The sequence below is a fragment of the Lepidochelys olivacea genome, assembly GCF_965140295.1.
Source record: "Lepidochelys olivacea isolate rLepOli2 genome assembly, chromosome: 8".
NCBI classification, from domain to species: Eukaryota; Metazoa; Chordata; order Testudines; family Cheloniidae; genus Lepidochelys; species Lepidochelys olivacea.
Genome location: NC_140418.1, coordinates 6,355,467 through 6,381,498, shown reverse-complemented (window position 1 = coordinate 6,381,498; position 26,032 = coordinate 6,355,467). Strand labels below are relative to the sequence as shown.

The window sequence follows — 26,032 nt, the reverse complement described above, 5'->3', positions numbered from 1 at the left end:
GGGGCACAGGCAAGTGGTATGGGTGGGGGGGGAGACATAATGTAAAAAGTTTGGGGACCCTGGCCCAAAATTTGCCAATCAGAAATATCTTCAGCCTTGCATCTAATACCAGCAATCTTGTGTTATTCCCCTGGTTTGTGCCTCTGAAACTAGAAGGTAGATTGGGCCACCATTGTCGCTTTTCTCTCTGCCTTCAGATATCAAAGGCCTTTTGTGGACTATGGAGATGCCGTGATGTACGGGCTGGAAGCCAGCCCTAGTGCCTGGCTTCGGACCCACGCCATCTGGGGAAGGTACCATGTTCTCTTCTTGCTTTGGGTTTGGATTGGGAGAGGAAGGGCTGGCTGGGCTCTAAAACATGCTAATCAAATAGTGAGCAAAATAAGAGACTTAAGCAGTTCTTCCAGTTCAGGGGAATGCCACATCTGCCTTCTCAGCCTTGTCCCAGTCTGAGGGGAGCCTGGCTTTGTGCAGAGCACCTTTTTTACCCTGAGAGAGGCTGCACAACGCAAAGCCCTAGGGTCTGACCAGGCTCTAGGCAAACACAACTGTTGTGTGCTCTGCAGTTGCTTGTCTATGCCCCTGGATGCTGGACTCTGTCTCGCTGTGTTTATTGCCTTGAAATGCTGGAGGTCATCCCCGTGTGCTCAGCTGTGGTGCTGTAGGGGAAATGTGGTACTTGACTGCACGTATCTGGGTGGGAAAAGGAAACTCATTTGCTCCGCAGCCGAGCAAGGAAGGGACAGATGACACTAATTACCTCATTGCATGTTGGCACAAATTCCTGTCAGCCGCTGGACACCGAGGAAGCTTAACCGCTGGTCAGAGGCTTCCCATCCGTTTCAGTAACTCCGCTGCCTGGCAGGTGTTGCCCAAGTCCGTACGTTAGCAGTGTGCCTGTTACACACACTGACAATCCATATGTGAAGCGGGGCTTCTGTGGCTCGGGGCCTCTACGGTGCAACAAGAGCCTGTAACCTCTCTTGCTGGGACTGGTCTCCTTGAATGCAGCAGGGAGAAAACTTTTAAAGCAAAAAAGGATGAGCATAGCTGAGTCTCCCAGATGGCAAGGCTTTCCTTACGGGGGTGGTGCTGGTCCCTTCCGCGGAACGGGCAATCCAAACTCCTGGGGGTGGGGAGGGACCCTCTTCAATTGACAGCGAGGGTAATTAACCATTGAAACCACTTACCCCAGGCTTGGGGTGGATTCTCCATCACTGACAATTTTAACATCAAGACTGGATGTTTTCCTAACCGATCTGCTTGCAGAATTACTTGGGAGCAGTTCTGTGGCTTGTGCTCTACAGGAGATCAGACTAGATGAGCACAATGGTCCCGTCTGGCCTTGGAATCTATGAATTTTGGGGGTCCAGATCTTCATCCCCACCCAGTGTAAACTCTGTGCTTCTGCACCTCGCCAAACTGCAAGATAAGGTCCCCTCCTTGGTCACAATATTTGAGATGCCTTTACGGCACTCTTGGGCTAAATCTCTAGAGGCCACGATGTCAGACTTACCCAGGTCTAGCACAGGACACTGAGCCCCTTCTAAAATGGGAGATGGGGTGGAGAAGGTGAACAGAGAGCTAGGCATTTTTAAGCATAAGATGCAGGATCCCATCTTATCCCTTTGCTGAGACAGTGGTTGGAAACCACCCTCGTGTAACAGATCTGTTCACGCACATTTCTCTGCTTGCTGCTGCTTCTGATGGGCCTGTTCCAGGTATTGGCTTGTCTCCGAGTTGAGAGCTTCCACCTTAAAAAGGTCAGAGTACTCAAAGGGCCTTCTGCTGTGTGAGCTTCCTGGTGAAAGGGAGGGAGAGGGGAAGCTTCTTCCTCCAGCAACGCTCCCTCCTACCATCAGCAAAAGCAAGCAATCCAGATCACCCTTTGACCTCTAGCTCTGTATTGCGGTCTCCTAGCTGAGGAATCACTCACACTGTTGGTGTAGCATTAGGATCAAAGGATGCACCTCTAGCATGAGTCTGTGTCTTTTAGCATTTGTTTCTTTTTTAAATACTTTCTTTCCCCCCCACCCCCAGATACATAGTGGGATTTTTCTTGATTCTCACCCAGCTGGGGTTCTGCTGTGTTTATTTCGTATTTCTGGCTGACAATCTGAAACAGGTAAGACTTCAGCTTTTTTGGCGATAAGGGGGTGGGGAAGGAGGGGAGTTTTTGTTTAAAAATTCTCTCCAGATTTGGGGTGAGGGAGGAGCTCAGGTTGTTCCTCCTCCCGCAAACTAAAACCCAAACCCAGGGAGAAGAGACTTGCTTCCATAACTAGAGCGGTACAGGAAAATATAACCCTTCAGACCAAAGGCAGCGATCAATATCCTGGCCGCATTTGTGCAAAGTGGGAAAGTGACAGATATAACCTCCCCCTATCATGTATTTGTCACAGGTGATAAATGGCTGCTAGACCTCTTGTCTTCCACACTCACAGAGGGAACTAAAGGCAGGATCTGGAAAAAAAAAATCAGCACTAGATAATACTTGCCTGCCACATCTTTTGTCTGTGGATGCTTCCAAGCCTCCGGGATTAAGAGAGGAAGGGGATTATCCCACATTGCGTATTGTGGGGAATCTTGCACCTTCCTTCAAAGCAGTTGGTACTGGCCACAGTCCGATGGGATATTGAACTAGACAGTACGGTAACACCTAGACGCTCCTATTGAGACCAGCTCAATTTCAAGGGGGGGTTCCTGTTGTAGAATGATGCCAGTGAGAGCTCTTTTAAACAGAACCAAATGAATTAGGTCTCTCTTCTCTGGACTGCAAACTTCCAGGGCAGGGACCATCAGATCATGTAGGCTGAGCTCCTGTATATCACATGTTACCGCCCGGCACCTACACCCTAAGCTCAGCAACTGAAATTAGACCAAAATATTACAGCCTAGAAACAGGCATTTGCAAAACTTCAGAGCAAGCTGGGAGTCCCCTGCATGCCTCCCCATGCCAGTCACTCCTTTCCTTTTAAATGGCTGGAATATAGCAGGCAGGGTATAAAATGAAAGCGCTGTAGCTTTTAAATAAATAATGGCCAAGGAGATTCCCTTCGTGCTGATGCCTCTCGAGGGACAGTATGTAGGAGGGAATCAAGGGCACACTGGGCATTGAAGATCTGACCGTGTTCCACGCTCTGGGGCTCTGAGCCAGGCCGTGCACAGGGGGAGCCGGATGGGAAAGGGGCTGCCAAGTGTCCCACGGAGCATCAGAGGAAACCCTGCCCACCTGCTTGCCCAGCATGAGGGGAGCTTTTCTGGGGCAGCTCCCTTGACGCTGTGATGGATCTTTTTTAAATAAGTGGCTGGAAAGAAGACTGCATCCGCAATCATATCTACTTAATAAACACTCTGCAGGGAGCTTAGTCACTGTGAGAAATCCACAGACGCGAGCCAGCTCAGCGACTGGTTTGATCTGTCGGATGCTGGTGGAAGTCTGAGAATGCTGGAAACCTGCTTAGTTGGGTTTTATTCAGATCAGTGGAAATTCTTACTCACCTGGGAAAGGGTGGAGATGTAGGGGGGAGAAGAGAGGACACCTCAGGTTGCTCCAAAGAACTGGGCCATAATGTCATGAAAACCAATAGCCTCAGGAGGTGAAGAGAGCAGGGAGGGGATCTTCCAGTCACCACACTCGGGAATACACCGGAGTTGTATTTCATGTCCTTCCCAGCATTACATTGCCTTCTGTCTTTTGGGGGTGTCCTGTCGGTTTCCACAGGGCAGTGAATTCGTGTGAAGTGGCTGCTCTGCATCAGTGCTCTCTTTGTATGATGGGCTGTTTTTCTTTCACCTCACAGACCCTGTCATAGTCAGTCACGACTAGAGGGCAGGTGGACAAATGCAGCCAGCTGTTAGTTCGCTGACCGCATTGGCTGACTGTCACTGCTGTTTCAAGGCAGGCTTCCTGCCATGGGAACCCTTCGTGTTGCTTTAATAATGGAGCGATCTCGACATTCCAGTGCTGGCTGAGCTACAAAGAAGCCGACCATTAGAAATGGAGATCAGATGTTCGTTTGCTTCTTTACTAGCTGAGGGTGGGGAAAAGCCCCTTGCTGGTTTCAGAAGCCCATATTTGGGGGCATTATTTTACATGATCGTAAAGTAAATCCTCCTGTGAAATCTGGAACATTAAGTCTTTGCACAATATGTGTTTATATTTTGTGCTGTGCTTCGCCGCCCCAGGAGTGGTTACGGCTTGGGTAATACATTGTATACTAGCACCAAAGTGCCTTTAATCCAATCATGATGCGGCAAAAAAAGAAACCGGCTGTTCCCGCTTTATGCAGAGCGTGTGTGCACACTGAGTTCTGTAAAAATATACTGTACTGTCTCTTTAATAGACTAGTTATGGTTTGGCTAAAAAGGGTTATTTGCAACTTGTTCGGAAATCCTAGCTCAGCTGTCCAGCAATTTGACGGATTTGCACTTGATGTGATAGGCGAGGTGTAAAGCCGCACTTTAACTGTAAGAGTGTCTTTGAGTACCCAGGATCTGTGACTATGGCAGGGGGCGGATGCTGTTGTGTCTAAAGCACAGGACTGGGCTCTATTCCTAGCTTTTCATCGGGCATGCTGTGTGACCTCAATGCAAGTCTCTGAGTTGCTATGCCTCGCTTTCCCCATCTAGGGACCCTAACACTTCTCGCTTGGGAGTCTGAGTTTCATTTGGTGTTTACAAAGCTCTGTAAAATTCATATGGAAGCTGCTATAGAAGTTCAAAGTGTTTGCATAGCAAAGCCATGTTAAATGTCCCCTCCCTCCCTGCCCTACAGCCGTCTGTTGGGTTATTAAAAGAACTTGCAGTATTTTAAGTTTGCAAATGCAGCCTATCTCTAAAAGATAAAGGTTGTGTGGCTCTTAAATTGTGAGACCATAACTGTGTGGCTAGGACTCGCCATCAGCCACGCAACTCGGTTGCCAAGTTCAGGTTATGACAGGGAACAGTTCAGGATCCAGGGTTTTGTTTATTTTTTTTTGGCTCCTCCCTCCAGGTGATCTCTGCAGCAAATGGCACCACCAATGACTGCCATTCCAACAAAACCACGGTGCTGACTCCCACTATGGACTCCCGGTTGTTCATCCTCTCCTTACTGCCGTTCCTGGTGCTGCTCGTGTACATACGGAATCTCAAGTTCCTGTCCATCTTTTCCATGCTGGCCAACCTCGCCATGCTGAGCAGTCTCATCATGATAAACTGGTATATCATCACGGTACGTGCAAAGAGCAAAGCCGAATGCCTCGCCAATCTAGAGACCTTCCAGACCTCACTCAGGGACTGCATATGATGATCTTCAGAAGTTTGAGAGCCGGGCATGCCTGCTGGGGCTCGGAGCTTCAGCCTGGCGGAGAAGGAGGGGGTCTTGGGGAGTCTGCCTGGCCCGGAGGGGAGGGGTGTGTCTTGGGGATCAGGAGTGGGGCTGACGCCCCAAGAGCCCTGCTCTCACAGGCCATAAGCCCTGAGACCCACCGCCCTGCCGCAGAGCAGGAGCCCAAACCTCCCCACTACCCCAAGTCTGGTAGGTGGAGTAAGTGGAGGCATGGAGGGCTTTTAGCCGCACTTTAACTGTAAGAGAGTCACAGTTTGGCTACCTCTGCATTATATGAGCTACTCTTAGGGATTGCTGCCGGTCAAGACGGTTAGAGGAGTGGGTGTGTGGTTGGGGGAGGGCGTACACTAGAGTCGGTGGGAGACGGTAGGTAAAGCATTAGGTGCACTGTACAGGGAGAAACTTGCCCAGCTCTTGCAGTGCTGGATGCACACCTGCTTTCAGGAGCATTTGAGTCCATGTTTTGACTGAGTGGTGAGCAAGTGCGACAGAAAAGAACCTTTGAACCAGGCCTTGGTTTCTCTCTTGCATTTAAATCCAAATTGCTCTTTTCTAGAGCATTCCAGATCCCAGCAACCTGCCTCTTGTAGCGGGCTGGAAGACCTATCCTCTGTTTTTTGGCACGGCGATCTTTGCTTTTGAAGGTATCGGAGTGGTAAGTGTCGGCTTGTCAGCGGTGCAAGAATCGGCTGCTATTCACGCTCTCTGCAGCATCTGTTCTGTATGTGCTGATCTCTCTCTCTCTCTCCTTGTAAGCCAAATGTTTGACTTGGGTGACTGGTATTTGTTGTGCATCCACTACACAGACACAGCTTCCCTCTGTCAAACCTCACTGCTACTAGGAGAATGGAGGGGTATCGAGCCCTTTAAAGAAATCTTGAAAGACCTTTACACTAAAGCAGCAATTGTTCAATTCCTTCCTCTTCAGATCTAATACTTTCAAAGCTGGCGTTCTGACTTAAAGACCTTGGTCTACCTGTGTGGCACAGATAAGTGTGGCCTATAGGAGTGAACTTCGCTGGGTTTTAAAGCTGCCTTGCTAGAGACAGGAAAGACAAAGTGACATGAGGATTGGAGTGCTTGGTCTAGTCCCTCCACTTGAGTAGCCTGCTATCTTGCAGCAGTTTCGGTTCAATTTCCGGTGGTGCCAATTATGTTTGCCGACTTTCTAGTAGGTGCTGTAAATAGAGCAGCATGCTGATGTGAAAAAGGAAGGGGTGGAGCACTTTTATTATCTTGGTTAAACCTTATAGGGGATTTCCCAGAGCTCCCTTTCTAAGGGGACAGCTGGTTTCATGTCTTTGTGTTACCTGGCTGCGTAAACACATGAGCTGGAAGCACCAAGTCCATTAAGAACATGAGAATGGCCAGACTGGGTCAGACCAGTGGTCCCTCTAACCTAGTAACCTGTCTTCCGACAGTAGCCAAAGCACTGGTCTTCAGAGAGAATGAACAGAACAGGTGATCATCAAATGATCCATTCCCTGTCGCCCATTCCCAGCTTCTGGCAGTCAGAGGCTTGGGACACCCAGAGCATAGGGTTGCATCCCTGACCATCTTGGCTAGTAGCTATTGATGGAGCTATCCTCCAGGAACTTATCTAGTTCTTATCAAAGACACCAGAGTATTGAAAAATGCACTGCACAGAACTGTAAAGACTGTGTACAAGCCCTCTCTCCCCAGCCGTGTTCACAAAGCAAGCATGGAGCGGTGGGAATAAAAGCTTTTTCTTTGACTTAATTTGCTTCTCTCACAGTCCTCTACTCCAACAGCTGTGCTTCTGTGACCTGTTGATGCTCCCTCTTTAAAACCCAGTGCAGTCTAAGACACATAGCAGCTATCACAGGATCTCACAAAAGTCTATATTTGAAGACCCAAAAGCACCACTGACAAGTCAACTGTAAAAGAATAAGACTGGCCAAGAAAGTATTTGTGTCCTGAGCTAGTTGCTCTTCAAATTCTAACAGCAAAAATGTAAGTACATCAGAAGCAGGAAACCTGCCAAACAGTCTGAGGGGCCACTGGATGATCGAGGTGCTAAAGAAGCCCTCAAGGAAGACCAGGCTATTGCGGAGAAGCTAAATGAATTCTTTGTGTTAGTTTTCATGGCCGAGGACGTGGGGGAGATCCTCACACCCGAGCCATTCATTTTAGGTGACAAACCTGAGGAACTCTCCCAGACTGAGGTGTCAGTAGAGGGGCTTTTGGAACAAATTGATCAATTAAACAGCAGTAAGTCCCCAAGACCAGATGGTATTCACCCAAGAGTTCTGAAGGAGCTCAAATATGAAATTGCAAAACTACTAATGGTATGTAGCCTGTGGCTTAAATTAGCCTCTGTACTAGATGATGGGACGACAGCTAATGTTATGCCTATTTTTGAAAAAGGCTCCACGGCAGAAGCGATCCTGGAAATTAAAGGCTGGAAAACCTAACTTTGGCAAATGGGTTGAAACTATAGTAGAGAACAGAATTATCAGTCCCGCAGATGAACATGATTTGTTGGGCAACGGGCAACAGGCAACACGGCTTTGGTGAGGCAAGATTTCACTTTACAAATCTATTACAATTCTTTGAGGGTGTCAACAAGCTAATAACAAGGGTGATCCAGTGGGAAAAGGAAATTGGACTTTTAAGAAAGCCTTTGACAAGGTCACTTACCAAAGGCTCTTAAGCAAAGTAAGCAGTCATGGGTTAAGAGGGAAGGTCCTCTCATGGATCAGTATCTGGTTAAAAGATAAGAAACTAAGGGTAGGAATAAATTGCCAGTTTTCACAATGAAGAGAGGTAAATAGTGGGGTCCCCCAAAGATCTGTCCTGGGACCTGTGCTGTTCAACATATATTCATAAATGATCTGGAAAAGGGGTGAACAGTGAGGTGGCAAAATTTTCAGATGATACAAAATTACTCAAGATAGTTAAGCCCATAGCCTACTGTGAAGTTACAAAGGGGTCTAACAAAATGGCAGATGAAATTCAGTGTTGATAAATACGAAGTAAGTGCATTGGAAAACATAATGCCAACTATACATACGAAATGATGGGGTCTAAATCAGCTGTTAATACTCCAGAAAGCAATCATTTAGTCATTGTGGAGAATTTTTTGAAAGCATCCGCTCTTTGTGCAGCAGCAGTCTAACAATGGTAGGAATCATTAGGAAAGGGCTAGATAATAAAACAGAAAATACATAATGTCACTATATAAATCCATGGTCTGCCTACACCTTGAATACTGTGTACAGTTCTGTTGCCCCATATCAATAAAGATCTATTAGAATTGGAAAGGATGGCAGAGAAGGGCAAGACAATGATTAGGAGTATGGAACAGCTTCCATATGAGGAAAGATTAAAAAGACTGAAAACAGCTAAGAAAATAGACAAGGAAGGGGGAGGAAGGGATATGACAGAAGTCTATAAAAGCATGAATGGTGTGGAGAAAGTGAACAAGAGTGTTGTTTAACCCTTCACGTAACACAAGAACTAAGCGTCACCTAATGAAATGAATAGGCAGCAGGTTTAAAACAAACATAAGGATGTACTACTTCACACAATGCACTGTCAACCTGTGGAACTCATTGCCAAAGGATGTTGTAAAGGCCAAAAGTATAAAGAGTTCAAAAAAGAATTGGGTAAGTTCATGGAGGATGGCTCCATCAATGGCTATTACCCATCCTAACAAGATGGTCAGGGACGCAATCCAATGCTCTGGGTTCTCCTTAACCAACTGCCAGAACCATCTGGCACTGGCCACTGTCATGGATAGGCTACTGGGCTAGATGAACCACTGGTCTGACCCAGTATGGCCGTTCTTAAGCACAGTGGCCATAGTCTTGAGTAGAGGTAAAGCAACATGCTGCAAACTTCACAATGCACTCCTACCACCCCCCCAGAAAAGTGTCGTCTTTTGTCTCTCCTGTTACTTTTGATTACTAGGGCTTCTTGAAAATTGTTTCTCAGCAGCTTACAAAAAATTGTATTTTCAGTGGAATGAAATTGTTCAAAAAGTCTGATTTCCATGGAAAACTTTGATATGTTGTTGAAAACCAAATAAGCACAAAGCACAAACTTTGATATGTTGTTGAAAGCACAAAACCTGAAGTATTTCGATTCAAAATGGTGCAATTTGGGGGTTCTGTGCTCCCATTCTCTTCTATAGGAGGGCTCGCTGGCTGGACTTTTCTTTGCATAAAGTCAGTGACTCCTATAATGAATTCCCTTCTCCAAAAGGGGAGGAGGCATCATGGGAGATGTAGTCCAGCTAGCAAACCCAGCCCTTTGAGGAGATTGGGAGCATAAGGCACCCAAACTACAATTCCTATGAGGCATTGCTGCTTCGTTGTTTTTCAGTATTTTGTGGAAAAGTTGAAATAAGCTTAAACCTGTGGCTTTTTCTAATCCCTCACTGTCTGGTTGAAATGATTGGGGACTGCTGCCAGCACTGTGTTTACAAAGAAGAGAAGGCATAGTAGCTTCCTGTAAATTATACCTGACACTGGCTAACTCCTACACAACTCCTTTAGCAGCTACATTACCTATGGCCCAAGCATGAGAATAGCGGATGAGGCTGTACGGAGAAAGTACATGAGTTTAATGGCATTCTGGTACATCCTGAATGAAGTTCACGTATCCCTTACAGGGATGCAATGCTGGTACTTTCAGCAGGAGATGACATGGTAAAGCCAGTTAGTCTTAAGGAATGAGGAAGAATGGGAGGGAGCGATTCTTTTCTCTATTAAGGGGAGAAGGGGGTCTTTTGAAACAGTTTATTGTGAAGGGGGGGAATGGAAACCTTCAGGATGCACAGAGGTAGTGAAGCCAGTTAGCAGTGCTAGATGTAGGACAAACTAAAATATAACTTTATCATCCCAGTATAGACTAGTCCCACCCATGCATAGTATTTTCTCCCCTCCCCTCCCCTCCCCTCCCCCAGTAGTTCTCTGAAAGCCAGCAGTGCAGGGAGACTGGGTTGGACAGGGAGATGGTGATAATGCCCCCCCTCTGGAGTGGAGTGTGGTGAGCAGCTGGTGCAGCACGCAACAGGGGAAATCTTGCCCAAGAGCAGGATTTAAGGGCAGGGGCGTCTAACCGCACAGAGGAAATAGCGGCAGGACTTTCGGTGCTACGGTACATTGTGTAGCACTCTCCTCTTCTTTTGAAAGGTTGAAGGGATGAGCTGACCCCATTAGGATTTGACCACATGATTCCTAGGAGCCTGGCTACCTCATACCAGAGTCTTAAACGGTGTAATCCACCCCCGGGCCTGCATTCACCCTACTGTTACCGTCCCACCTCCTTAACTCCTCTACAGTGGAGCGACTTGGGTAGTGTCCGCAGTCACATGATTCCCTGCTCCTTTTCCTTGGGTCTTGTTGCAGCATGGCATGGGTTGGGGAGGTTACCCATGATCCAGGGAGCATCTCGTCCTGTTCAGCTGCTGCACTGCTGGCAAATGGCTAAACAGCAACAGTCAGCTGTGTGCCATGGCTGCTACTCACTGCTGCTTAGGGTCTCCTCTGACTATGGGGCACAGACCCAAAGAGTCTTCTTGAGCGAGCCACATCCAGGAAGATGCTGGCTCAGAGGTGGCGTGCTAGACTCCAAACCCATGGAGGTGACGGGTAGGGAAACGAATTCAGTTTGGTTTTCCTTCTCCTTTTCCTCCTAGGTGCTCCCCCTGGAAAATAAAATGAAGAATCCCCGGCACTTCCCAGTGATTCTGTATGTGGGAATGGCCATAGTCACTGTCTTGTACATCAGCCTGGGGACCTTGGGATATCTGCGATTTGGAGCCAACATCCAGGCCAGCATTACTCTCAACCTGCCTGACTGCTGGTGAGTCTCTGGTCAATGCTATTTACCACTTCCCGTAACACAAGAACTGGGGGGTCACCAGGTGACACGAATAGGCAGCAGTTTAAAACTAACATGAGGAAGTACTACTTCCCACAGCGCACAGAAAGCCTGTGGAACTCATTGCCAAAATATAGCAAAAGAATGAGATGAGTTCATGGAGGATAGATCCATCAATGGCTATTAGCTAAGATGGCCAGGGATGCAGTCCCATGTTCTGTGTCTCCCTAAACTTCTAACTGCCAGGAGCTGGCGCTGTACAATGTCCTGGATCACTCGATCAATTGCCCTTTTCTGTTCATTGCCTCTGTAGCACCAGCTACTTGGAAGGCTGGATACTTGGCTAGATGGACCACTGGTCTGAGCCAGTATGGCCCGTTCTTACATTCTCTGTGTGGGGCGCTTGCATTTCACATGATGCAGAAAGGAAATTGGTGGGTGCAATAGCTCTTCTCAGTGCAGGGCTGCTGAGGGGATGAGTGTAGCTTGACCACACTTGAACATGTAGCTCCAGAGCAGGTGCTTAGATTGCAGAGCTTTTCCCTCCGGGGTCACGTCTGGTACTGGTTCAGTGCTACTTCTGCCCTTTTCCTTGGGATACTGTACCTCTCTGCTGTGAGTCTTCCTTTGTAAGTGGAAACCTTGCTGGGGTTTCTGATTCATCACACACAATACGGAGGAGGGTGTCTACCTGTCTCCAATCCTGCTGCAAAGATAGATATCTATCTCCACCCCTTTGGACCAGACTGCCCCAGAGTTATATATATAACCCCTTCATTAGGGAGCCAAGGAGAGTTATTCAGTGTCTGCAGGGTGACTGACCTGTAGGTTACTGGGAAAGGTGTGAGTGGGAGTCAGATTGTAAACAGGGCTCTCTTTTGACGTTGGGTAAATCACTTAATTTTGCTGCCGTAGTTTCCCTGTCTTTGAAGTTTGGGTGATATGGCCGTGAGAAGTAATGGGGTTTAAAGCACTTTGAGGATGAGAAGTGCCAGGTGCGTTTCAGCCCAACACACACTTCATAGCATAGGGCAACACATAGCTACAATTCAAGCAGGGTGCTTACAGGAATGGTTTGTTTGTGGCATTCTAACTGACAGGTGTCAATCGGCAGCCTGTGCTGCCTGGCGCTGCCTTCCGCTTTACCAAATAGGAATTTCATCTAAATAAAAACTGACTAATAGGCTGATGTTGGGGAGTGCCTTGTTTAGGGTGACCAGAGGTCACGATATTAGGGGCTTTGTCTTATATAGGCACCTATTACGCCGCCCACCCCGTCCCAGTGTTTCACACCCTAGCCTTGTCATAGAGAAGATTAAAAACAAAATTGCTCGGCCCCCAGGGGGCCCAGACAAAGGTGCTAGCAGCTGCTCCAATTGAAACCCTCCAGCTACAGAGCTGCCTTCTCTGTTGTGGCAAGAGGCAGGTTTCAAAGGACTCTGAGGAACTAAGGTAGCGGGCAGGCAGGACAGCAGGAACTAACTAAAAGCCCAGTGCTGTCCGCTAGCACCTAGGGGCTGTATTTTGCAGCTTGTTTGGAACGTGAAGGCTGTGATGATCGATTCAATGAGGCACACAGATGTAAGGCTTTTGAAACTGTTTGTTTGAGGTTTAACATTTGCCAGCCTAAGTCCAGGAGAAGGCATGTTGTGTAACTCCCTTTTTGTCTCAACTTCCTGACGTTGATTTCCACCTCCGCCACTCAGGAAGGTGGTTGTAGGGGAGGATTTAAGTGGGCCCCCGCTTCCTGGCCTTTTACTAGGATGCAGAGTGACTCCAACTTCTGGTCTCTAAAAGTGGAACATCTCTCCGCTCCTTGTGTCAGCTCAGCTCTGTTCCTCCTTCCCCGTCTCCCCTGGCATCACGACAAGAAATGGTGGAAAACCATATGCTTTGACAGGGGGAGGCGTGTCGTTGATACAGTAAGATGCTTAGATGTAAGGACTTGCCCAGTGTGCTCTGTTTCTCCAGCCTGCCCCGGTTTAGGTGTTTGGAAAGCCACGAGCTTCTCAGAATGGGACAAATCATGAGTCCCTCCCTCCCCGGCGGGCTGCCGTGCTTTATAACAGTTCACGGGAAGGCCTCTGATTGGAACGGGTGTGCTCTGCTCGTGTACAGCACTTCGAGCAATGGACAGAAGTAACAGACAAGAATCTGATTTGCCTCCTCTCTCTCCTCAAACACTTTGAGTAAGTTTCAGACATGGGTCTTCTTGGAAGGGATATTGGGTCACTAACTAGCCCTTGACCAAGCTGGTGTTGAACCAGTACCCTAGGATGGCTTGGAAAGATGGCACATCCCCACCCAGGGGAGACCCAGCCGAGCCACTGGGTGTCCAGGAGCTTGGAGAATCCACGGCATCTGTCTCGCCTCTTATCCTGGGCGCCCTGGTCATTGTCCAATGTGTCAGAATATTTCGCTTGCTCTTGTCCTCTTTGGTAACTCCAACTGGACAAGCTATTCACTGCCTTTGGTTTTCTTTAATTAAAAAAAAAAAAAGCATGTTGGACTGGGGGCACAGACTGGCTACGTGTCCTGCTCCCAGCGCTAGCTGTGTTTCTCTACGTAAGAGACATGTTGAGTCTCGGGTGCTGCCGAGTCTCTCTGATGGAAGAATGCTTTAGAAATCTGCGAGCTACGCGGAGTCTGACTAGCCTGTCTGTAGGAAGCATGTGGCTCTGTGAAATACAGTGTAGCCCTGGAGAACAATGGATGACATTTCTCCTGTCTTAGTACTTCTGCGTCCCCCTATTACCATGGTATCTGAGTACCTCACAACTCCCCAGGGATGTAGGGCGTGGCTGTTATCCACATTGCACGGAGGGGAAACTGAGGCACAGGCTTGCCTAATGGATCACAGGGAGTCTGGTGGAGCAGGGAATTGAAGCTGGGTCTCTTCTCCTTGCCTGGTGAAAGGGGAAACCATGTGAACACCAGCCCATGAGGAAAGCCCTCTGTCTGGCTCTGTGGCTGCCCCTTTGCCATCTTTCCACTCACTGGCCATGTGCGAGAATGGGTGTGCCTCGTACAGAAACTGTGACACTGCTCTTGTGCACTGACTTGTAGTGGAATAGCTATGCCCAGTCTCTCGAGGCTGAGGTCTTCAGGATGTTTGGTGGCTGATGGAGAGAAAATGTTTGCCAAAGAGGATGAGCCAGGGTGCTGTTGGCAAGAGAGGTCTGGGAAACTATTCAAAGTTTAAAAGTGTGCAGTTTCTTTGCCTTCATTGGCCTGGAACCCTGCGTGTCCCAAGGTGGCTTATGAACCAGATAGCAGTGCTTAATCTTGGCTTGTTCCCTGCTAGCTCTACCCTTTCCCTCTAGTGGAAAGTGTCTTGACTTGTCATGTGACCCGACTTGCCATTCCTTACCCTTGCATGATAAAGGTTACAGTAAAACTCGTACATCCTGAATCATTGGACTTTCCCGATATTGACCTTTAATGGCCATATAAATAGAGAACACAGCCAGAACTAACTGTCTGAGTTTACAGTCTAAACAGGCAAGACACAGGGTAGGAGAGTGGAATATTACTATCCCCATTTTTACAGATGGTGAACTGAAGGGCAGAGGAACAAAGTAGCTTGCCCAAAGTCACACAAGGAATCTGACAGAGCTAAGAATTTAACCCAGCTCTCCGCAGTGCCTTAACCACAAGACCATCCTTCCTCTGTGCAGCATCATCCACTTTCTAAAACATCAATGGCTTTTTCCAAACTCTTAAGTGACATTGTGCTTTGCCCCCACCTAGGGGAGCAGGGGGCGAAGTTGCTGACTCCTTGTGACCTGCAGAGACTCCTGGGCCAGCCCTGCTCTGGATCTTTGAAGACGTGCATTACATTCATACAAACTTCTTGCTTTAGGAGCTAGTTCTCTGTAGCCTTTTCCCATCTTTGGTGGTCACTTAGTGTGACACAGTAGGAATATAACCAACCAAACACAGGAACAGGTGACTTATGGTCAGATGTTCAGAAACTCACCCCCATACCTGGATGTAGCTTATGCCCCAAACCCCAACTTGCACAACAGGCGTCAGGGTATTTACACCCTTAAATTAGTCTCTCGCCAACATGAAAATTTTGCCTGTAGCTTTTTGTACATTAGCCTGCCTTGATAAGTGTGGGCGTTTTCAGTAGCTAGTATGTCCTGTAAAGCCACGGTGGGCAATGTAGTCTGAATTCTTGAGTTACTTGCTATCTTAAGAAGACTGCGTAAAGTGACTAGAGAATTTATAAAAGATATTCCAGGCATATTGACATAGGAATAATCTAAAGGAGATCTGTTCCAATATGCACAGCAAATAGCTCCTGTCTATAGCTTGCACTTTGTACCTCACCTGTCCCCATCACTGCTTCAGGCAGTGTGTAGCTTTTCTCCCGGCACTGCCACCATTGAGTTGATCTTCCCAAACCAAAGCAGGAATGTCCTTTCACCACAACCCCCATCAGGTTCGGTGTGGAGCAGAGAAGCAGCACTAAAGGATTGTAAAAAGGTGGCTAGCCCCTCCTTCCTTGGCTGGAGCTTTTGCATCCCCAGCTTCCACTTGTCTTCCCCCGTGCCACACAAGTTCTGTCTAGCTCTGCTCCCCTGTTCTGTTCTTATTTCTCCAGACAGGCGTGCACACATGTACACCAACTGGAAGCCTGATCGAGATTGGCCCATGCAATGCTGGGATCTAGTCAGCTGGTTGGCCCAGGTTATACAACACTCTTTTTCTAAAAGGCCGGTTCTCTTGCCCAGGGATCCCTTGACATTGCACAGCAATTGGTATCCTCTAGCCATCCTTGGTCCCAGATCGGGGTCATTCTCACATAGAGAAGACAAACTCCTTCCCTTTGGATTGCTGGTGTCTGTCACTGTAGAATGAATACCTAGCGAGCCCCCTGCTGACTTGAGGACTTAGCAAGGGGCTCTACCAGGACACACAACCTGCCCAGCATTGCTATTTTAACAGTCCCTTCCCCCAAACCCTCTGTGTCGAGCTCCAAAAATAGTCTGGTGTTTTTTGTTTTTTTTTAATCGAGCAGGTTAAAGTGCAGGCGGTGGTGACGTCTGCATTGCTTTTAACTTCCGAAGCCTGTGCTAATCCTGGTAGTTCCCCTTGGCTGGGGGGGGAGGGGGGTAGAAATTGAAAACTGAAATATTCATGTTGAAAGCTGATAAACCACTTTGAAGGTAGCCTTGATCTTTTTATTTTAAGGCACAGAGTAGAATCGGGCTCGCTGCAGAGCAAGGCGAAATGTAGCTTTTTCTTCCTCCTGCGAAGAACCCAAATTTTGCTAGCAAAGGTAGGGATGAGAGAGAGAGCTCAGGGAGCAGGTAATAAGAGACAACTTCTGTAATTCTAGCTCACTGGCTGACAGCCAGCGTGGGTTGCTGGTGGCTACTGAAGTCTGATCAGCTGGCTCCTCAGTGAGGCAACCTGTGGTCTCTGTCCATTTCCGGGTGGATGGGTGGTCAGGCGCCCCAGTGGGTAGTGCCCTCATAGGGATTAGCCTCCCTGCATTCCTTAAAGGTGGCCCCTGCAGTTCCGGCTGGGGAAGGCGGTCAGGGAGCTTGTGCTGCTGGGACAGTGCCCGTTCAGCAGCTGAGCAAAGGCCTTCGGACTCCAGTTGGCAGGAGCTTGGTGGACGGTGTCATGCTGTGTGTGCACGTGCTCACAAGTTCAAATCCCTGGCCCCTGCGATCCACCCTGACTAGGGAATGAAATGTCCCACTTTCTGAGCAGTGGGAGAAGACCCATATGCAAGCAGCAAAGCCCTGGAACTGGCTAGCAGCAACCTGCTTTAAGCCAGGGGCTGAATGTATGGTCTGAGGAGCTTCCACGGAAGCCAGAGGTATTTAGTGCCCAGAGACGCAGCGAGGCATCTAGTGGGATTTTCCAAACATCCAAAGTAGTTTAGGCGCCTAATTCCCATTGTTTTCAATGGCAGGCACTTCCCTTAGGCAGTTCTGTAAATTCCCCCAGGCACCCAGCTGCGTCTTTAAGCACCTGTGTCAGTCTGGCCCTTCATACCTTCACGACGGTCGGGGCGGGGTCAGAGCGCTCGAAGCACTCATCGTCGATAACTCCGGTCTGTTCGACTCCTAGGGCACCCACCCACACTGAGATCTCTCTCCTTGTGGATACAGTCACCTGGCCAGAGCAAGTGCCTTTCAGCTGTGGGCTTAGGGCTTGTGCTGCCCTGTCTTGGGAGGGGGATGCTCGCTTACCCCTTAACTAGGGATCCCGGGCCAGGCTTCACAGACATGGAGATTAAGACAGCTCTCTTTCCCTTCTAAATTCGCTCTTGTCACATAGCTATTTTTATTTTGTTTTGATTAACTCTGCCTCTGAGGGAGCTGGGATGTGAGTGGAGATGACTGGATTTCTCCCTGTTCCCTTTGCAGGCTGTACCAATCTGTCAAGCTGCTCTACTCCATTGGGATCTTCTTCACCTACGCGCTGCAGTTCTATGTCCCGGCTGAAATCATTGTGCCCGGGGCTGTTTCCCAGGTGCCAGAGCGCTGGGCGCTGTGGGTCAACCTGCTCCTCAGGACGTGCCTCGTCTGCGTGACATGTGAGTAGGAGCCAAACCCGTTCGGTTTGCTCGCCTTCTCGGGGGGGGATGGGGGCCCAGCGGTGTGGGAACCCTTGTGAAAGTGTTGGCAGCGTATCCCGGAATCTCCCCCGGTGCTTAGCGGTCACTCATTTGCATTACAAAACCTCCATGCAGTCTGACGCCCTTTGGCACAATCGTTAGACCCTGCCGAGGAGAGCCCGGGTACTGGGATCGGACGTATTGCTGGTTAGGACTTGCCCAGCATTTATCCCTTCCCTGGCTGTACTCGGAGGCGGTCATGCTTGGCTCTGCATGCACCCAGAGTAGGTGCTGCAGGTGGTCTGTGTGTTGGAGCAGCACATAGGAACCATGCACAACGCTTGCCTGTGTTAGGTCACGTATCAGGGACTCCTTCCCAAAGTGCCGGCTGTTGGGCGAGGAAATCCCTTTCAGAATGCAAAGCATGGGGCAAACCTCCCGGTGCACTGAGTACGCAGTGTGGTGCCTTCCCTGTCCACTTGCGTAGGGCTCATGTATGTTTGTATTGGACAGTTACACACTCTGCAGACGGTTTCTGGCTGCTCTTCCTTGCTTTAAGGCTTGTGAGCAGCTCACAAACAGGCAACTTCCTCCAGTGACTCAGAAGTTGCTGGCTAATACAGTAGCTGGATGGGAGGAGGCAAGACAGGGAGGGGGAGCATGTTAAATCGGCCAACCACGCTTTCATATATAACTGACCTACTTTACCAGGCCTTTGTCTTTTGCATTCTGTGGACTCTGTTTTGAAAGCAAATCTCTTCAGTTGTCACAGAGAATCTCCATCTCCCTTGTTCCCGCCACGGGAGCTCTCTTAAAAGCCCGCACTTAAGTGCCGCATGCAGGAAAGCGGAAGGTAAATAACTGGAGACAATACATAGATGGTTTATAATCAAACTCTGGCGTGAGCATTGGGCCTCCTGCCAACTGCACATCCCAGGGCTGCTGTGCCGGATGGACACAGAAAATCTGAAATTGCCCATCTTCCCCTGCCAAGAGGGTAGTTCTTGGAAAGAAGTTCTAATGTAGTAGGCCAGGAGGCTGAAATCATGGTTATCTATAGAACAGGTGCAGCGTAGCCAGTAGCAATATGGGCTTCCCCAATCTGACCCCAATGCTTCCTCTGCTGGGGGAACTCACCCTTACTCTAGAGTGGATGGGTCACTCCTACCGTGAAAGGGTAACTTAATCTGTTCCTGCTCTCTGTTCTTTGTCCCAACTGCTGAGAGCGCACATGCCCGAATCACAGTATATGAATGGAGAACTGGCAAAATGAAACAGAACAATCTTCTGAGCAGGGCGAGAGGCTCAAATAAGTCTACTCCATGGAAGCTGAATAGCCCAAAGGGAAGCCCTAACCTCGAAGAACTTTGAAGGCTGATAGAGTGGCTGTAGCAGCAGGTGTTTAGCGTTGGTCTTGCCTGGAAGCAATGCAGACGACCTGTATACCAAAAAGAAAAGGAGGACTTGTGGCACCTTAGAGACTAACCAATTGAGCATAAGCTTTTGTGAGCTACAGCTCACTTCATTGGATGCATACTGTGCATCCGATGAAGTGAGCTGTAGCTCACGAAAGCTTAAGCTCAAATAAATTGGTTCATCTCTAAGGTGCCACATGTCCTCCTGTTCTTTTTGCAAATACAGACTAACACGGCTGTTACTCTGAAACCTGTGTACCAAGGAATTGGTTGAGATGATTGCATCCTCTGTAGGGAGCATCGTGAGTAGGTAAAGATTTGGAGTCTGGGCTTATTGCTGTCCCTGGATATTCAGTTCACTGCAGCCAGAGATGCCTCATTCCATCTCTGGCTAGTGGGAAGACTGCGCTCCTTCCCCTCAATGCCGACCTAACCATTGTAATCTGCTGTATCACCTTTCTCGAGTCACTGCAACGCACGTCGCCAGACACTGACTTAGAAGGCTGCAAGGGACAACTGGCTACTGCCGGTCTCCTAGGCTAGGCCAGACCAATCAAAAGCTTGTTGTATTGCTGCTCCCCGTCCAATCCAGCATCTTCAACATCCTGGCCCTCATCAAAGCTTTCGGTATGCCAGTTACCTCTGGGCTACCTCTCTGTGCAAGGCAACACAGATTCAGAGGCTGACGGGACCTAGAGCCAGTTGTGGACTGGGGAGCTCTTGGTGGAGGGCCTTTGCCTAAGGAGCGCTCTGCCACAGATTTTGCTGAGCTTGGATCACGCCAGAGGATGAAGCAGGTCATGCTTCTGTATGCAGGTCTTCTCCGAAAGACTGGAAGCCGCCAAATAGCCTTCCATGCTGGGGGTGCAGGGGCTATGCTGCTAATAAGACTGTTCCAGTGCTGTCCTCTTAGATACCACAGTGGTGAGCAACAGACGAAGAACCTGGGCACCAAGAAATTCTCACCAGGTTGGGTTTGTGTGGGGCCTGTGTTGATAGGATCAAACGGAGTTACTGAATCAGTGAGAATTGCTGTGTAGATGGTCCCTATGCATGGCTGACGCCAGAGCCTTTCTCTGATGCCAAGGAGGATGGATGCAGGGGGAACCCATCAGTGCCACCCCCTTTCCAAACAACTCATGGCCAGTAAGTACTACAAATAAACCACAACTTCAATTTTCCTGCATCCAGAGTTTGTACTAACAGTAGTATCTACTACTAGAAATGGACTCCCCGAGCGGATACATCAAGAGGCTGGGAAAGAACAAAGGGTTAAAGGAGATGGGTTTTGGTAGCCATCCGTGTGTGACTGCAGCGAGCCCACAGATGGTGGATTAAAAATAGTCCCAGATGTGCTAAGGGGACAGGCATGGATTCCTTTGTCACGCATATCCCTGCTGGGTTTGTGCACTCAGAGGGGAGTGAGTGTGAGTTCACTCAGAGGGGAGTGAGATCACGGGCTCTCAGAGGATAAAAGCCATTAAGTGGTTGGCATGAATATTCATTGGGATGATCTCATGACCTTGGACTAAGCCTCTGTCAGAGCTTCGGTGGCCCAAGAGAGGGTGCAGTTTGGATTTGTTTTAGCTTAGCACTTCTAAACCTACACCGTTAAAAGCCCTTTGAATTAATATCTGTGGAAAGCTCAATGGTTGTCCCCTGAGGCTGAGGGACTGCAGCCGGTGATTTACTTTTGCTGCTTGTTTTCAGTGGGGTTTTAATTGTGTTTACTTTGAACCACCACAATTAAAGGAGTCGTAGGGGACACACGATAGCACATTTTGCAGCCCGTTACTCTGCTTGCCCTGCGAGTTGTCTCTGTAGGGTTGTGCCCTTTGGAGCCAGGAGATGGGTGGGGAATATTTTGACTGGGGGAAGGAGAGATGAGAAAGAGGAAAATGAGGTGCAAAAGTGTCTGGCTCCTGTTATTCCTCAGCATCCCTCCCTTCCATCTCGCTCACACCCTTAACTTGAGCCAGACCTGAGCAAGTGCCATACTTGAGTTAAGCAGTGGAGCAGGGCAGCCCCCTCTTTAAACTGCAGCATTGGAATGCGGAGCTTTTATCAAGAGGTGAAGCCTCTTTCCATGGAGCTTTGTAAGTGATCCAGGCTTCCTTCACTCCCTTGCCGTGGCCTGATGGCCGGCTGTTCCTGGAAGCAGCTCAGTGGCAGTGAAATATCTGCTTCCGTGTAGCAGCCAGTATCTCAGTACCATCACTCTGTCCGGTGTAGTGTTTGGGCCACTTCTGAGCCTGCTTTTGAGGCCTGGGAGCCAAAGACCTGAGTTCTAATCTTGACTTTGATGCTAACCAGCCTTCCTGACAAGGTGGTTCACCTTGAGGTGAAAAGGACTGTGTACATTCTGAGAGGCTGCATCTGCCATCAGTTATGTGGCTACAGTTCCTGTTGACTTCAGTGGGAGCTACACCCTGTAACTGAGGGCAGAGTTGGGCCCCAGTATTGTCAGAACACTTCAGTTTTTAAGATCTACAGCCATGTGGTTTTCCCCCCCAATGTAAAATATCCAGGCTTTTAAGGTTCTCTGTTTACCCCCTGCCAATAATATTTGGGTGCAAAACCATCAAAAGTGGGAAAACCAAGATTTCTCCCTTTTTCCTTGGCACAATTGTAGGCCTTTCTTGCTTTGTGGCTTTAGTGTGCATAAATGAGAAGCTGATGATGGCAGCAAGACTGTGCGGGTCTGTTCTCCATTAAGCCCACAGCTCTCAGTCCAGCTGAACTGTGGCAAACCGCGGTGTTGGGATAGGGACAAAAAGGCCCATGGAAGACTGCAGTGAGACTATCAAACCCCGTTGAATTAGTTACCTGAGTCAGGATTTTGAATCCAGCAGGTGTTGTGACAACAAATTGCCCACGTACACAATTCCTTAGATTGAGGCAAATTCTAACATGGTCCTCATGGACGGCCAGTAGCTCTTGTAAAGGAAGATCTGGAGGTGATAGAAGAAACAGTTGCAAAAGTGCCCTCAGTCCAGCTGTTGAGATCTTTCAATGCCCGAGAGCTCTTCACGAAGAGCTTTTCTTGCACTACGGCCCCTTCTCTCAGCTATTGTTGCTACTGGAGAGAAGAATGGGGAGGGGGACAGTGATTCTGGCAGAGTTATTACACTGAATCCTTTCCATTTGAAATGCCATTCCATGTCTGCAGGTTGCCCCTTGTGCTACTCAAATGAGCATCTTGATCCTGTGATCAGAGGAATAACGTCCAATCATCTGTGGCTGTCTTGTGCAAGCAGCAACCTGCTTACAGAGGCTAATTTACTAGCTTTAGACACGAAAGTTCAGTGCCCAGATGTCTGTCTAGAGCAAAGCGCAGGACTCCAGGCAGACAGAGCTGGGGTAGTAATATAGGAAAAGTTACACAGAATGCTACAAGGCCATAAATTGCTCAAAGGTGCCCCCTGTTGGCGTTAGAGGATGCTGCATTATGAACAGGTTGTAGCAGGAATCTCACTCCAGCACTCAAAGGGTGAGCTGCTTGCTGGCTTGATTGTGATCCTCTCTCCTATCCTCGTTGCTTCTTAATCCGTGAATGGGTGGCCTCCTTTGCTAGGTACTGCATGCCTCCTAGCGGGCTGGCTCCTGCTACCTGGCATGCAAAACGGCTCATTGAGGAAAGCACTGTAATGTGCCAGAACCCTGGTGCCTACGCTGCTTTTTCCAGCCGGTGGAGTGAGTTGTGATTACTTGCTCCAAACCATAAGAGCCATAGTCCTCTGTGCCTCTGATCAGTCTGAGACAATTGTCAGCTCCGGTGCTCCTGGGCTTTCCAGGGAGACTTGCAGCAGAACAGGGAAGACCAGACTTGACACCAAGCCCTGGGCTACACTACAGACGTATGTTGGCATAACTGCATTGCTCAGGGGTGTGGAAAATCCCCCCCCCCCCCCCCCCGCTGATGCACTTATACCGGCTGAACTCCTGGTGTAGACAGCACTATATCGACGGGAGGGCTTCTCCTGTCACCATAGCTACTGCCTCTCGGGGAGGTGGAGTTCCTACCCCGATGGGAGAAGCTCTCCTATCTGCATAAATAGCATCTTCACTAAGTGCCACAAGAGCTCAATGCCGTATGGGGTAGACAAACCCTGAGACTACTTCCCCGCCCCTTTCGCATATGCTCCAAAGACAGCCAGGAGCACACATCGGATTTGTTTTCTCAGGTCACCTTTACAGCGGACAGGGGTAGGATGAGCTCGGCATCCAGTCGGTCTCGCGCTGCTGTAACCTTACTTGGAGACTGACCGCAGCACACAGCTGCAAAATCCTATGCTACAGCAGGTCCTGCGCTGTCTAAGCAGAGCGGGGCCACAGAAGGGCAAGTTGGCCTTAACTTAGGAGTTGCTGCCTGTGTTGTGACACATTGTGTTTAATTCCAGCAAAACTCGATTGAGAACAGATTTCTGCTGCAACCCCTCAGCCCTTCCCTGAGGTTCCACCGTGGCCAGTCTTGAGCTAACCAGCCAGGCTTGCCGGTGCTGTTGAATTAGATGGCTGTTAGTTTCAAGGCCCTGATCTTGTGATGTGATTAGAAAGCTCTGTCAGAGGCGCTAACCTAAGCAAGTTGCTTGCAGCGGCGGCCGTGTACTTCGCTGTCTGAGTGTCACGGGGCAGCGTAGCCACTGAACTAGGTGTGTCAGAACCTGCGGCTCCAGTGGCTGTCATAGAGTTGAGTTGCCATCTTACCTGGCTGCCCCTAGCCCTCACACTGGAGCTGTGTTGGCAGAATGACCCCTGGACTGAAAACCTTGTTGTCGGGGGCGCTGTGATGCAAGCTGAACAGAGCCACGTTTCTTTCCAGGCACATTTCTTGTTCCGTTGCACAAGAGATCTGTTTTCTGGTGACCCATATTAAAATAAATAAGCTCTGGGTGCAAAAATGCAATGTTTTTTTCCTATATCCTGGGCTCGAGGAGTTGGATTCTTCCCCCCCCGAGTGTGTAGCAGACAGTATTTTTTTTTGACAGGCCTTGTTTTCAAAGCAATCAACCAATTTCCTTTTCTCTGTGGTGATTATGCTTTGAAGTGCCCTACTTCCATTGCCGAGAATCTTTTTTTTGTTGTGCAGAATCCGGTTGCCTTCGTCCTTAAGGTTTTGTGTACTGAAAAGCCTTAACAATGCCATTGAGCACCGACGATGAAGAGGGCTGCCCACCTTGTCTTTTCCTTTCTTAATAAGTTAGCTGTCTGGGGCTTTGGCTCTTACAATTTTTTTAAATTGATTTATTTTATTGAACTGCTCTCTGTGGTACTTATCCGGCCCCACTACTGTAGTGCTGGAGTGCCTCAGTCTTTAATGCACTAATCTTCACAACAGTCCTGTGAGGGAGGTAAGTGGTGGTATTACCATTTTGCGGATGGGAAGCTGAGGCATTATAAAGCTAAGTGACTCACCCAAGGTCACACAGGACATCTGTGGCGGAGCAGTGGATTGTACTCTGCTCTCTAGTGTCCCAGTCTAGTGCCCTAACTACTGGGCCATCTCTCTTCAGTGTTGTAGGGTCATCGTTCTGTTTAGGGTTACAAAGAGTGAAGCAGCATACACCCAGGCTAATGTGGCTGGCAGCTGAGAGAACATCCCACAACTAGCTTGGAGTTTCTCTCTCTCTCTTTCTGTGTAGCAGAGCATGTGTCACACCCAGGGCCCAATATACAACTTCAGTAATGGAAATCATTAGGGGCAGTCAAACCAGGGTTAGTATTTTCTGTAAGCGTTGAAGCTGGGGTGTGTGAGGGGGGAGACAGATTTTTTTCGTTTGAAACTATCCATGGAATCTTGTGGGTTTTTACTAAATAAAACTAATGCTTGAAACAAAATTTGAGGTTGTCTTTTTCTCATCTCACCCCAACTGGAAGAGTAGGGGGACATTGGGGAGCTCGGGGGCAGAGAATCCCAGATTCTCCACTTTTTTTTTCAGTTGTCAGTCTAGTGTTTTCAGTCTTCAAAATTTTCACCAAAACAAATTTTCCACAATTTTTGTCCTGATCAAAAAGCCATGTGTTGCTGGGTAAGACTTCAACAAAAAACTTTCAACCAGTTCTACAAATCATATCAAGAGCTTCACCCACCAAATTAATGGCCTGGGGTTGGGGTGTGTGCCATCTTGGAAAAACTTCTCCTCGACAACTGAATAAATTCAAAATAATGCACCTGGCACTGTTTTGGGGGCACTTGTAGGGTCAAACAAAAAAAACCTAGGCCATCTGTGGGGGGTTTTTTAAGGAATTTCTTAACTCTAAAAACCTCTCTAGATGTATTGATAGGCTCATCTGTGCTGGTGTCATTTCCGAAGGTAAGCAAAAAAAATCTCTTTGCTCTATTCTGACGTAGCGGGATACAACTTTTTCCCTTCCTCCTCTTTGTGGTTCAAGGGGTTTTGGATTTATGGGCTCGGAGCTCACGGAGTCGATGGTTTAAACCGTGGTATGAAACGCAGAGATGTTCTGGTGGCTATGATGGAGCACTGGAATGGCCTGAGACACTGGGAAAGTGGGGAGAGGCGGAGATGGATGTGAGGAGTCTCATGACAGCATATGGCTGGCAGGGCCTTTTGTCAGACCAGAGTCTCGGAAGTTGTTCACATTTCTGGAAGTGGAGTCTATTGGCTGTCACCCTGACTGACTTGCTGTCATGTGCTCCTTTCTTCGCTGTGATGATGGCCCTTCGGCACTGGTGCCAGAAGATGGGCACCGACCTCTGTTTTAATTTACACCTTTTTGGGGTAGAGCAGGGTGCTAGGTGTTTTTTTCTGGGCGGTTACTGTCTGGGTGAAGAATGTGAATTGTGCAGGAATGCTGGGACTGCCGATAGAGTTCAGTTGGGCCGAAAGGCCT

General features: G+C 48.6%; 1 protein-coding gene across 2 annotated transcripts in view; it reads left to right on the top strand.

Annotated features, from left to right (window-relative positions):
• Positions 1-26,032, top strand: part of LOC311524889 (proton-coupled amino acid transporter 1-like) — a 49,504-nt gene that overhangs the window by 14,951 nt on the left and 8,521 nt on the right. For both annotated transcript variants that reach the window (XM_084636508.1, XM_084636509.1), the window contains exons 5-10: positions 198-293; positions 2,041-2,125; positions 4,997-5,215; positions 5,889-5,987; positions 10,998-11,164; positions 17,572-17,741. In XM_084636508.1, the coding sequence (XP_084492634.1) occupies positions 198-293; positions 2,041-2,125; positions 4,997-5,215; positions 5,889-5,987; positions 10,998-11,164; positions 17,572-17,741 (836 nt within the window). The remainder of the gene's footprint in view (positions 1-197; positions 294-2,040; positions 2,126-4,996; positions 5,216-5,888; positions 5,988-10,997; positions 11,165-17,571; positions 17,742-26,032) is intronic.